This window comes from Eretmochelys imbricata, chromosome 10, assembly GCF_965152235.1.
Source record: "Eretmochelys imbricata isolate rEreImb1 chromosome 10, rEreImb1.hap1, whole genome shotgun sequence".
Taxonomy (NCBI): Eukaryota; Metazoa; Chordata; order Testudines; family Cheloniidae; genus Eretmochelys; species Eretmochelys imbricata.
The window spans coordinates 43,229,714-43,243,483 of record NC_135581.1 but is presented as its reverse complement, the minus strand read 5'-3'; the positions used below and the strand labels follow the sequence as shown (position 1 = coordinate 43,243,483).

Here is a 13,770-nt window from a genome sequence, read left to right as displayed (position 1 = left end):
AGAGAGCATGGCCAGTAGGCGTATCCATTTCTCTACCCCTCTGAGTGCCTACTGAGGGGGCAATTTTAGTGCAGTGCCAAGGGCACTGAGCTGAAGAGGTGTGGATGTGAGTGAGAGATGAGAGCTTCCTCTTCTGAGAGTGGTGGTGAAAGAGAAGAGGGAATGTGATGTGCCCAATGCCAGCTGCGACAGTGGCACGGAACGGGCAAAGTCCCAGCTCAGCAGCAAACCCTTTTTCTGAATTCAGTGACATGACGGAGCTACGGCTCTAATTGCCTTTCCCCTCTCAAGGCTTGGTTTCAAATCCTGCCTCAGGCCAAAGGTGAGAGCTGCTGGGCTCGGTCTGGTTCCTAGCAGCTTTGTTCCCACGTCACAAAGTCACTGCCCTGCTCATAGTGTCTGTTTAGGGGAGGTCCAGGGCTGGAAGGAGAGGCTGGAGCGCTCAAGCACAGGACTGAGGGACACTTGCAGAGCCGGGCGGGGTGCCAGGATGAGAACAGCAGGGGGTGCTGCAGATTAAGACATAGATCTGCTGGCAAAGCTGTATATCTGTGTAGGGATGTGGGGATACAGGAGTAGACGAGCAGGGGGAGCTCAGGACTGAGGGGCATTCACAGAGTGGTGTGGGGGAACCCCCCATAGCACCTGCCTATGTTGAGTCTGTGCTTCCAGGAGCAATCCTGCATTGGCAAAAAGGGTTTGGACAAGCTGGTGCTGCGCAGGCCTTTTCCATCTCTACCAGTGGCTTCAACTCAGATGTGTCCTGGGGAGGGGTAAATTCCCATACCCCGCACAGCCAGGACCCCGTTCTGGTCCCTGCTCCTCCCCCCATAAATCTCCCCTTCCCTTACCCACCCAGTGCTGCCAGGAATCAAGTTCTCGGTGGACCCCCCACGCTTTGCTGGACAGGAACAAACTCCCAGTGCGCCAGGTTGCAAGGATGTTTGGCCCAGCCAGCCCTCACTGCCACTCTGTATGGAGGGGCAGCTGGGTCAAATTTCAGTGGCATTGCAAGCATGCAGGTGGAGCGATGCTCCTGACCACTCCAGCACTGGTGGTACTGATTGGATATGGGACCACTGCTTAAAAGTGGTCAGGCCAGGGGCCCTCCCAGCTCCTATAGAACTTGGAGCAAGTGCAAAAATTGGGGGGTTGTCCCCACCACACCCCGTGATTTGGCACCACTGATCGCTAATCTCCATGATTCCTGGAGTCTCTTAGGTACACTCAGAGACGAGGACATTTGGGGATTCGAGCTCATTGACCCAATGGACTTTCCTTACAACACCCAGTGTGCGTGTGTAAAACCACCCGCTCTGAGGAGGAGCCTCAGGAGCTGATCAGTTGGGATGGAATTTCAGCCTCAGTGAACTGGTTTAAGCCAGAGATGGACAGTAAGTCACTGGGCCATGTTCTCCTGGTTCAAGCCCAGTCAATCCAGTGTGGATGCCTGGGGATAACACAGTGTGTGGACTATTCTGTGACAATATCTTTCTCTTCTGGTGGTATCAGGTGCAGCTCCCAGTTACTTAGCCCATGCAATGGAAGAGAAAGATGAGCCTATTTCTCTCTCCTGCCCCAGCCCTAGCACTTACCGGCATGGTCTGGCTGCCGTGCAGGCTGTTGATGGCTGCCTGGGCCTCCCCATGGCTCCCATATTTTACAAAGGCACATCCTAGGGGGAGAAAAGAACAAGTGTTAAGTTTGGGAGCTACAGCAAGAGGAACTTTGCAGAGGAGAATGTGTGCTCGTGGCTATAACACATGCTGGCAGGAGACTCTGCCTGCCCTGCATAGTCGCATCCATCCAGGACGTTCAGGAGAGGCAGCATTGCCTAGTGGGTAGAACAGAGCCCTGGGAGTCCAGGGTTCTCGCCCCAGCTCTGCACGGACGTGCTACATCCCCTTGGGCATGTCCCTGTGCCGGTTATTCCATCCGCAAAGTGGGGATGGTCAGAGTCACCCAAGTATGTAAAGTGCTTTGAGATCCTCAGGTGGACGGTTCTGTGTACATGCAAAGGAATGTTATTGCTTAACAGCTTTGGGCTAGCGGGAAGGGGTGGAATGGGGATGGGGCGAGGGTGGGGCAGGGGCAGGAAGAGGTGGGGCAGGGGTGGGGCCAGGGGTCGAGCACCCACTGGGCAGAGGGGAAGTCGGCGCCTATTGCTGGAGCTGAGGGGGGCTGCGCTGGCTGGCCGGGACAGTGGAGGCTTGAGCTGAGGGGGGCTGCGCTGGCTGGCAGAGGAGGAAGCTGGAGCTGAGGGGGGTACGCTGGCTGGCCGGGGAGGAGGCTGGAGCTGAGGGGGGCTGCGCTGGCTGGCAGAGGAGGAAGCTGGAGCTGAGGGGGGTGCGCTGGCTGGCAGGGGAGGAGGCTGGAGCTGAGGGGGGCTGCGCTGGCTGGCAGAGGAGGAAGCTGGAGCTGAGGGGGGTGCGCTGGCTGGCCGGGGAGGAGGCTGGAGCTGAGGGGGGCACGCTGGCTGGCCGGGGAGGAGGCTGGCGCTGAGGGTGGCATGCTGGCTGGCCGGGAAGGAGGCTGGAGCTGAGGGGGGCACGCTGGCTGGCCGGGGAGGAGGCTGGAGCTGAGGGGGGTGCGCGGGCTGGCCGGGGAGGAGGCTGGAGCTGAGTGGGGTGCGCTGGCTGGCCGGGGAGGAGGCTGGAGCTGAGGGGGGCACGCTGGCTGGCAGGGGAGGAGGCTGGAGCTGAGTGGGGTGCGCTGGCTGGCCGGGGAGGAGGCTGGAGCTGAGGGGGGCACGCTGGCTGGCAGAGGAGGAGGCTGGAGCTGAGGGGGGCACGCTGGCTGGCAGGGAAGGAGGCTGGAGCTGAGGGTGGCATGCTGGCTGGCCGGGGAGGAGGCTGGAGCTGGGGGGGGTGCGCTGGCTGGCAGAGGAGGAGGCTGGAGCTGAGGGGGGTGCGCTGGCTGGCAGAGGAGGAGGCTGGAGCTGAGGGGGGCACGCTGGCTGGCAGAGGAGGAGGCTGGAGCTGAGGGGGGTGCGCTGGCTGGCAGGGGAGGAGGCTGGAGCTGAGGGGGGCTGCGCTGGCTGGCAGAGGAGGAAGCTGGAGCTGAGGGGGGTGCGCTGGCTGGCAGGGGAGGAGGCTGGAGCTGAGGGGGGCTGCGCTGGCTGGCAGGGGAGGAGGCTGGAGCTGAGGGGGGTGCGCTGGCTGGCAGGGGAGGAGGCTGGAGCTGAGGGGGGCTGCGCTGGCTGGCAGAGGAGGAAGCTGGAGCTGAGGGGGGTGCGCTGGCTGGCCGGGGAGGAGGCTGGAGCTGAGGGGGGCACGCTGGCTGGCCGGGAGAGTGGAGGGTTGAGCTGAGGGGGGCTGCGCTGGCTGGCAGAGGAGGAAGCTGGAGCTGAAGGGGGTGCGCTGGCTGGCCGGGGAGGAGGCTGGAGCTGAGGGGGGTGCGCTGGCTGGCCGGGAAGGAGGCTGGAGCTGAGGGGGGCGCGCTGCCTGGCAGGGAAGGAGGCTGGCGCTGAGGGGGGCACGCTGGCTGGCCGGGGAGGAGGCTGGAGCTGAGGGGGGCACGCTGGCTGGCCGGGGAGGAGGCTGGAGCTGAGGGGGGCACGCTGGCTGGCCGGGGAGGAGGCTGGAGCTGAGGGGGCTGCGCTGGCTGGCCGGGGAGGAGGCTGGAGCTGAGTGGGGTGCGCTGGCTGGCCGGGGAGGAGGCTGGAGCTGAGGGGGGCACGCTGGCTGGCAGGGGAGGAGGCTGGAGCTGAGTGGGGTGCGCTGGCTGGCCGGGGAGGAGGCTGGAGCTGAGGGGGGCACGCTGGCTGGCAGAGGAGGAGGCTGGAGCTGAGGGGGGCACGCTGGCTGGCAGGGAAGGAGGCTGGAGCTGAGGGTGGCATGCTGGCTGGCCGGGGAGGAGGCTGGAGCTGGGGGGGGTGCGCTGGCTGGCAGAGGAGGAGGCTGGAGCTGAGGGGGGTGCGCTGGCTGGCAGAGGAGGAGGCTGGAGCTGAGGGGGGCATGCTGGCTGGCCGGGGAGGAGGCTGGAGCTGGGTGGGGTGCGCTGGCTGGCAGAGGAGGAGGCTGGAGCTGAGGGGGGTGCGCTGGCTGGCAGAGGAGGAGGCTGGAGCTGAGGGGGGGATGCTGGCTGGCAGGGGAGGAGGCTGGAGCTGAGGGGGGCGCGCTGGCTGGCAGGGGAGGAGGCTGGAGCTGAGGGGGGTGCGCTGGCTGGCAGGGGAGGAGGCTGGCGCTAAGGGTGGCATGCTGGCTGGCAGGGGAGGAGGCTGGAGCTGAGGGGGGTGTGCTGGCTGGCAGGGGAGGAGGCTGGAGCTGAGGGGGGTGCGTTGCCTGGCAGGGAAGGAGGCTGGAGCTGAGGAGGATGCGCTGCCTGGCAGGGAAGGAGGCTGGAGCTGAGGGGGCGCCTCCATCTGGGCAGTGATCAGGAAGGAGCCCCATGAGGGTGCCTGGAGTATCTCAGACACATTTGTGTTCCAACCCATAAGAACCGTGTTACTTCTGGTGCAAAGGCTTGTGCCTGGCTGATGGCGACGCTCTGTCCCTACGCACAAACACTAATGGAAAGGAGCCGGCACAAAGGGGGTCATGAGCCTGGGCAAAGGCAAGTCATGCAGTTGTTTGAGTGGGAGGTGGGTCGCGGTTTTGTCCAGCTCTCAGGTGGGGCCTGATGGTCTCCCACCTTTGCTGGCTCCATCGGGCCCTCTGAGGATGGTGCACTCTTCGATCTGGCCAAAGGGTTCAAACAGCCGCCTTACATCGTCTTCGCTCTGCTGCTTCCCCAGCATCCCCACAAAGAGCTTCCTGTCTTCTGAAACCAAACCAAACATGGTTAGCCAGCGGAACAGGCATGCACACTGACGCAGCGAGCAGGGAGGCAGGGTGGCACTCAGGCATTATAAACACACACACTGGAAGAATATGCTGCACCAAACCAACGGGCCACGGCCTGGGGTGGCTACAGACAGATTCCTCATAAACTCTTTCCAGTCTTGCTTTGATCTGACTCAGTCATGTGGCTAGCTGCCTGCTCGCTGGGCCTTCGGACACTGTGTTGCATCCATTACGCCACACGTGTGAAGCAGGTGAGCCAACCCTGAGCCCTCAAAGCTCTGCTTCAGGCCCAACAAACTCATGAGACTGGCTTAAAAATCATGAGATTTCAATAGACCATCAGTTGGGGGGGTCTTTTTAGTTGCTGCTGGTTTCTTTGGAGTGTACTGAGTTTGTTTGTTTCCCAGCGTCTCTCTGCAGGCAGGAGGGCTAGAAACTTGCTTTTTTAAAAATGAAAGCCAAGATTCTCAGATGATCCCCTGACTCTAGGATCTGCGGTTTCAAGAAAAGCACCAAATATTACAAGACTCACAACTAAATCCCAAGAGTTGGCAACACTGTGGACACTTTTACTGTTTGTCTACCTGGCTGCCAGTACTGTAGTCCAGTGGTTTCAACCTGTGGTCCGTGGACTCCGCAGACTAGATCTAAGATTTCCTAAGGGGTCTGTACCTCCATTCAAAATTTTTAGGCATTTGCAAGTGAAAAAAGGTTGAAAACCACTGTCGTGGGCAGTCTAGGGAAGTTGGGGGTCAAAATTTTGGAGCAGGCCAGAAGGAAAGTGGGTGGCAAAAGGAAGATTAACCTATTCCTTGCATTCATAAGTTTTGTGCTGTTCTAAAAGACCACTTGGCCAGTCTGATTATTTCAGATGATTTCCCATTATAAATACAGGTAATGGCAAAGAGCTGGCGTCTTTGGGTTTGGCTCAGTCCCTGAAACACTATCTCTAGCAGTGGCCAGTGAGTGATGTTTGCATCTTGCTAATTGTCCACTGCTTGCCGTGGGGCTGGGGGTGAGAGCTGCACAGGGACTGGAATGTCTGTTGCATGAGAAACACCATGATTTTAAAACTTGGTTTTGTTCGGAATCAGAACGAACTGTTGAATTTCAAAATTTCCCGCCAATGAAATTGTAAAAATCATTTTGGATCCATTAAAGTTTTTCATGCAGATAAAATGAAACAGTTTGTTTCTATTTCAACTTTTAACAGTTAAAAAATTATAATAGAAAATAAATTTCAACATGAAATTATTTTATTTTATATTAGAAAAAACAAAATAGTCATTTTTAAAAAAGGGAAAACATTCAATGTCAAAACATCCCATTTTGACATTATTGAAAAGCTTTGTTTTGATTTTTTTTCTAAATTAATTTTCATCAAAATTGACAAATTCTCCATGAACGTTTCAATTTTGATGAAATGGCATTTTCTGATGGGCAAATGCTCAGTTGCACTATTTTCCACTAGCGCTACTGGGGTGAATTCTTCCTAATGCCGCAGTGAATCCCTTATGTCCTGAGGCAGGAGATATCATTAGCATGATCAAGCCATGCATAACTGCAAATAATCCCTTACAAAGTGGGATTCAAATAAAAGAGCCAACCCTTTCCCAGTGCTGATTTCATTGTGAATGGAAATATTTCGGGCATCTTAATTGCAATCAAACCGGTGGGTGCAGATAGTGCTAGAGACTAACAGCAATCGTTGGTACAGAGGCTCAGAAACATGCACTTGGTCTGGCTGAGCTTCCAAACTAGGATGAGATCTGCCCATCGATAGCCCAGACCACTGAGAAGGTCTTATTCCATAATATGCTCTCTCAGATGGAAGCCAAGTCAAAGTTGGCTCCCAGCTGCATCAGACTTCTCTCTTCAGTGCCCGTTTATCATAGGTGCCGACTCCATGGGTGCTCCGGGGCTGGAGCACCCACGGGGAAAAATTGGTGGGTGCTCTGCACCCACCGGCAGCTCCCTGACCTGACCCCCGGCCCCAGCTCACCTCTGCCTCTGCTCCGCTCTGCCTCCTCCCCTGAGCATGACACCGCGTCCTGCTTCTCCCCTGTCCCTCCCAGCGTTTGCGTTGCAAAACAGCTGTTTCGCGCAGCAAGCTCTGGGAGGCGGGAGGAGGAGGAACGCGGCGCGTAGGGGGAAGAGGTGGAGTCGGAGTGCAGATTTGGAAAGGGGTCCAATGGGGGGGGGGTGGAGTTGGGGCAGGGGTGGGGTTGGGGGGGGTGAGCACCCACCGGCGCCAACAAAAGTTGGCGCCTGTGCTGTTTATGACACGCAACATGTGCAGTGTCCAGGGAGGGCATTATAAAAAGAGCAGTGTGTTAGGGAAAAAAAGGAGAGCAGGAACAGGTCTGTGGGATATGGTGTCTCTCACAACCTCGTCTCTGGTTCAAATACAGCCCATGGCATTACTGCTCAGTGGCCCCTAGGGCTGGTCGAAACCTTTCACAGGAAAGTTTGCCATCAAAAAATGCTGATTGGACAGAAGCAAATGGTTTTGTGGGTATGTGTCCATCTTATCAACCTTTTCAATGAAAAATTATTGGAGCCCCTTGTTTCAACTTTACCATTTAAATTTATATATATTTTATTATTATATTATATATATAATATTATATATATATTATTTATATATATTTTATTATTATATTATATATATATAAAATTGTAACATAACATAAAAGGCCAAAACGCAGTAGTGGAGGAAGCTCCCTAAAAGTGTGTGTGGTGTCACTGGTGCCTAAAGCTTGGCCCCGCCCCATGTGCTGCCCCTTCCTCCAATGCCCCACCTCCCACTTGCTCCTCTCCACTCCCTGCCCCCCCGTCGCTTGCCCTTATGGCTGCTAAAAAGTGATGGAATCATGGTCCTCTGGCCCACTCTGTTCCGGCACCCCTGCTGAAAAGATAAAGTCAAAATGAGGCATGTCAAAAAGGTGGTTTTGAGGTTCCTGAAGCAGAATTTTTCAGAAATTTTGTTTCCCCGGAAATTTTAAAATTTCAACTTTTCATTCCAATTCAGGACAAAGGGAAATTTGGAAATGTCGCAATTTCCTGCAGCCTGGAGAATCTGCATTTCAACCCACCCTAGAGGCCTTCACGGAAATGGGTTGCAGTGCCTTTCCTGAAAGGGAGGTACCCCATGGGGCCAATGCTAAACCAGTTGTCCCTAGTTAGTATCTGTTGGCCGTCGCAGTGGAGAGGCCAACCTATGTATGACCCGTGGAAGTGAATCCCTCACCCCTGCCCTTCCTCTGTAGGGGAACCAGGAATGTTGGCCAGGATGGCGTGCATGGTGTTGCGAGGACTGCATCAGCTTTGCTGAAGCTCTAAGGCCAACGACGAGCCATCCCTGAATTCAATTCCACTTTAAAGCCGAGGAGACCCTGGCGGGTTTTGTGGGGGGAGACCTGGGGTTTGTGCTTTGGGTCGCAGTGAACATCAGGTTGTTGGTCGGATCCTAGTGATCACAAAAGAGCCCCAGCAGGGAGCAGTCTGAAGTGTCCCAAATGGTGCAGCCTGGCTGGGTCCCCTGACTGGAGCAGCAGAGCTGGCTGTAGGCTTGGATTGAGGGGCACCGGCAGAGCTGGGTGGGTGGGAATTCAGGGCTAGAATAGCAGGTTTGGCTGCAGATCAGGACTGAGCGGCATCAGCAGAGCTGCATGGGAGCCCAAGGCTGGAACAGCCGGGGAAGTAGCAGGACAGAGGTGCATTGACAGGGCTGCATGTGGGAGCCCAGGATCAGGACAGCAGGGAGCTGTGGGTAAGGAAGAGGAGAGCTGGTAGAGCTCAGAACACTGGGGAACCTGGCCTGGGGCCTGTCTTTCTCTGGTACTTTATCCCTTCCCAATCCACATGATGACCACACTCGTTCCTGCAAACCAAAGGCAGAGCATGCGGGCCAAGGCAGAATGTGTCTGGGGGGCAGCGGAGGGTGAGCCGGTGAAATGAAGAGAGACAGAGCGACTATTCACAACAATTGCATTTTTATGATTGACTATCAGAATAACCCACAGTCTCTGGCCGTGCCCAAGGGACATAAATAACTGAAACACGATGGAAGTGATGGTAAATAATGAGAATTTCATGATTATTACCAGCATCTGTCTTCTGCAGCCTGTATGCCTGTGCCGAGGCTAATGGCATTTGACAAAGAAAATAAGGTGTCCTGTCACAGCATGGCCGGAGAAAATAAATAAATAATGGCAGGGGACGATTAATGCTTTGTCAGTTACGGCACCAGGAAAATTAGTTAAGGGAACAGGGCTCATATATTGTCTAGTTAAACATAAACCATCTCGATAAAAGCCGGGCTTCTATTGAGCTGTAGGATTCAGCTTGGTGTAAATTTTGCTGACAGCTCCATGCCTCAGCTTCACTCTCTACGTTTTACTCCTCCATCTGTCCTCAGATCCCTGGGATTGCTGTCTGGGCCTTGTTTGGGCTCATCTACACAAGAGAGTTACTCTGAATTAAGATAGGGTGTTAATTTAAAGAAGAATTACTTACTTTGGAATAACTCCAGGTGTGCTTTCCGGTTCAACCCACTTCCAAAGTGGATTAAGCTAATTTGGAAAAAGGAATACATATTCTGGAATGAGAGCGGCCATGTATTCTTCTTTAAATTCACACCCTACCTTAATCCAGACAAGACCCTAGTTATTGGCTAGGTGCTAGCCTAGGACTTGGGAGAACTGGATTCAATGCTCAGCTTTGCCATGTACTTCCTGTGGGACCTTGGCCAAGTCCATTAGCCTCTCTGTACCTGTTCCCAAACTGTACAGTGGGGATAGTAGCACTGTCCTACCGCACAGGGATGGTGTGAGGGTAAATATATTAACAACTAGGAGGTGCTCGGATGTCATGGTGATGGGGCCCAGATAAATGCCACAGAGAGATAGATCAGGGCTATTAGCCAGATTCCTGCAAATCACCATTCAGAGGAGCACTGGGAAGTCGCCTTTGAACAGTGATTTTATAATCGACACAGAGACCCACAGGGCTGCAGCTGCAGCATTGGAGCTAGGCCTGGGCATTGCGTCCTTCCAAGGGCTGTGCTGGAAGTGAAGCGGTTGCTTCGGGGGGGCAGGCCAGTCTCATGCACACCCCTGAGAAGACTCCCACTGGGGCTATGAGCAGGGAAGTGTGGCCTGCCCCAGGACGCTCGTCATGGGTGGTGTGGTGCCCAGAGACAGTGGAAGAGGACTTCAGGAGCTGATCTCATTTGCATAGGCACACCCACCCTGCCTAGGGGCTCAGCATGATGGGATTGCTTGCCCAAATGATCACTTTTGGCTGACACCTCCAGTGTCCTTGTTATTGGGGCAGGAATAAGGCAGCAGAACTGTGCTTGGCATGCCCTGATTGAGGGACTCACCCACAACAGAAGAGCACTTGCTAGGCAGGGCACGTGGATCCCCAAACCCAGTGAGTTGAGAGGGGGTGGGGACAGGTATCTGGTGGTGTGGGGGCCGGCTTAAGGGTTCTAGGCATCATTTCATTCTTTCTCTCTATACTGTGTAGCAACAGAGCTAATTTAGACTCTGTTGCTACACAGTATAGAGAGATAAATAAGAGTCTTGTTACATACTGCAGGTCTGTGTTAAGTGGAGTGACCTGAAAACATCACAGTGGTTCTGTGATTGGCTGGCAGGGTGGCTGGTGGAGAGGACTGGAGCAGTGCCCTGCAGAGAGGTGAGGTGACTGGGCAGCTTATGGAGAGGAGTGGCAAGTGAGTACCTGGGAAGTGGTGCGAGTAAGGTGCCTTCTTACCCCTGCATCCAGGGTGGGAGGTGAACTCTGCAGATGCACCTCTGAACTCTGGGTCTGCCCTGACCAAGGACAACAACTGTGAGTGGGGTGCAGAGAAGGGATGGGCATGTTAAAGGAACTTTTGGTTGCTGGACTTAAGAACCTGAGGCAAAAGGACACTGCCCAATGTACTCTGGGGTGGGGCTTTTCCTCATGGTTATGGTTATGAATCCTGCTTGTGGCGTTTTCCCAAATTAATGCTGGTTACTTCCCACCTTTTATTAAAAGTTTCTTTTCTACACTCAGACTATGTGCTTGAGAGAGGCACCCAGCGGGTGGTATGTAATTGTTCGAGGTTACTGGGTCGGGGCTTGAGCCAGTTCTATGGTGTATTGTTGAAAAGGAACCCTTAGATAGTGAACTCGGCCTTGGTTGCTGTCAATTCCAACAGGCAGAAGGGTTACAATATTTTGAAAAAATCAGAATAAAAAGTCATTTCAAAACAAAGAATCAGAACATTTTGTCCGGGAAATGTCGATACTGGATTTTTTGGCATAGTCACAACTACCCCATCACCCTGGTTTTCTTCCCTAACACAACATCAGTGAAACTGACCTGATTTCACAAGGAGTTTCAGTTTCCACAGAGCTGCAGATTCTGCCGGAACAGGTGCCCTGGAAGTGTCTCTGACCAGCCCTACTGCCCACCCTACAGCCCTACTGCCCATCCAGATTACACCCCCCAAACAAGAGAAAAGGAAATCCACATGTCCTCCTCAATCTCCGAGACATGTGGGCCCATCCAAGATGTGTATGACCATCTAGCGCCAAAGGCACAGAGCTCTCTATGCCTGTATAACCCTGCCTCCTTCGGCACCTGTCTGCCAGCACCCCGAGATGTGTGGACATGCCCATAGACATATGGATACATCTGTGTAACCTTCCCTGTCCTGGACATGTGTGAGACAACCCTATAACACCCCCCCACAGAAACACAGACCACATCACTCCATCTGCGAATTGGCTGTAGCTCAGTGAAGGGTAGGTATAATGCCCTTCCCAAGAGATGGCTACTCCTGGACACCGACCCCCTCAGAGAAGTGTAAGCCCAGCAACCGTCTGTCCCTCTGAGACGGATGAGCGCATCCACTCAGCCACAGTAGGGTGCCCCTTTACGAACGACCCAGCCCACAGATCCAGGACAGGCTGCTATCAGCCTGCCCCAAGAGGAGTAGGACACTGATCCAGGCACATGCATGTTACATGTTGTGATTAGGGCTGGTCAAAAGTTTTCCATCAAAACCGGTTTCCAACAAAAAATTGGGCTTTTCCATGGGAGAAGCGCCTGCCTCCCACGGGGAGGTGTGGTTTGTCTATGGAAAACGCCAAATATTTCCATTGGGAATGCTGCTGTGGTGCCCCATGGGCATTGCTGTTCAGCTGCCTTGTGCTCCTGGGCTGGACTACACCTCCGCCGAGGCACCATGTTGTCCCCTCAGCCCAACCTTCCTCCCTGCTTTCCCTGCAGGACCTCCTCGCTCCAGGTCCCTCGTCCCCTTTGGCAGAAACACACTCCTTCCCCTTGGTTTTCTGGCTGGAGCTACCCGCTGGCACTGCCCAGCATGATCCTGACTATTGTAGGGTTTTCACACCTCATCCTCGGGTGATCCAGCAGAAAAGCCCTGCATTCCTAGACAGGGTCCTGGTGTCTGCCACCAAGGAACCACACATCTAATTACGTGTGGCAGGTAGAGGGAGTCCATTCTCATGCTTAAGGGCAGCAGCTGGCCTGCCCGTGGGTCAGGAAGGAATTTGCCCTCCATGTGCGGAGCACACAATTGGCTAGTGGGGTTTTTTAATGTTGACGTCTTCTGAAGCAGCTGGTATTGGAGACAAGCTGAACTGATGTGCCTGGCAGGACTGGATGCTGGATGTGATGGCCAAATGCTCTGGTCCACTATGGCCAGAGGTGGGACACCAGCCTAGAGGGGCCAGCGGCTTATTTCCTGGTATTCCAGAGCAATGGCAGAGAAGAGACAGGACTCAACTAATGAATACAATACTGAGGCTGCTGTGCTGAACACAGACAGACCATGTGGTTCTCCTGAGCTCCCAGATTGACTCACAGCCTCTACCACCTAGTCTACTTAAACCCTGGTCTGGACTCAGCAGTCACATCCGGGACTGCATGGCAGCCTCTGGGATTGCGCAGCGCAAGGATCAGATCTGGCACGTGGTGTGGTCAGGCTGAGTTCTTTGCCAGCTGGTTGTCATCACAGTATATTCAGGAGAGGTCAAGGTCCCTTTCCTTAAAGACACCCACAAGGAGGTCTGGAGACAGCAAGGGGAAGGAGTAGGTGGGGGATGCTGGATATTCAGGGCTGGGGGATTGGGGAGAAGCAATCGCCTGCCTCCGTGGGATTTCTCCTCCACTGAGCAATGCATTGCGGCCAGGCGCAGGCGGCTTGCTCGCACTCTCCTTCCTATTGATTTTTAATCCCTCACCAATTACATCCTGTAAGTGGGTAATTTATTTCCAGGGTCCCCTTGGGATGTGCTGGAGGTGTCGCTGGCACCAGCTGAGTCGTGGTTAATAACTACATCTCACTTGGAATACAGTTATTTACCCTGCTATAGAGATTTCACACACGGCCATCACGCCAGGGACAGGTGGCCAGGGAGAAAAGACTGGCGCTCACACACCCTGGCAGCTTCTACCCCAGGGACAGGGGCCTACGAGGAACGTAGTTGGTCCAGAGGACTTTGTAGCCTTTCCAGATCCCACCAAGCTCACTGGCTTTCAGCTGGGAGGTGGGTGTTGGGCCAGGAGGCAGAGGCAAGGCTAAAGTTCCACCCTTCACTCCTGCTCACACTGCACCCCGCAGCCAGCAGCCTCTGAGCTAGGGGAGAATTATCCCTCTACTGTCTGGATAGCACTGAGCACAATAGGGCTCTGGCCAGGCTGGGCTCTCTGGGCACTACCACAATACCCAGGAGATGGGGAAACTGAGGCACAGAATGCTAAAGGTCCATACAATGGGCTTATAATGGAGACAGGGATAGCACTGTGGCTTCCTGATTCCCAATGTCTGGTTCAAACAGCCAAACCACACTTCCTGCCACAGCCAGGAATAAACTGGCCCCTCATCCCCAGGAGTCCTGACTCCCAGGGCCGTGTTCTCTGCTCCCTGACTCCAGCCTTACACTGGGGTAACCCCTCTGACTTC

The 13,770-nt window shown here is 54.6% G+C and overlaps 1 protein-coding gene across 50 annotated transcripts in view; it reads right to left on the bottom strand.

Moving 5' to 3' along the window:
• The window catches only part of CELF6 (CUGBP Elav-like family member 6), a 207,518-nt gene that overhangs the window by 58,948 nt on the left and 134,800 nt on the right, over nucleotides 1–13,770 (bottom strand). For 26 of the 50 annotated variants that reach the window (XM_077827528.1, XM_077827538.1, XM_077827570.1 and 23 more), the window contains 2 exons: nucleotides 4,633–4,758; nucleotides 1,596–1,675 (listed from right to left, as the gene is read on the bottom strand). In XM_077827528.1, the coding sequence (XP_077683654.1) occupies nucleotides 1,596–1,675; nucleotides 4,633–4,758 (206 nt within the window). Of the gene's footprint in view, nucleotides 1–1,595; nucleotides 1,676–4,632; nucleotides 4,762–13,770 lie in introns of all 50 variants that reach the window. The other 24 variants (XM_077827526.1, XM_077827579.1, XM_077827536.1 and 21 more) reach the window with 1 other exon arrangement.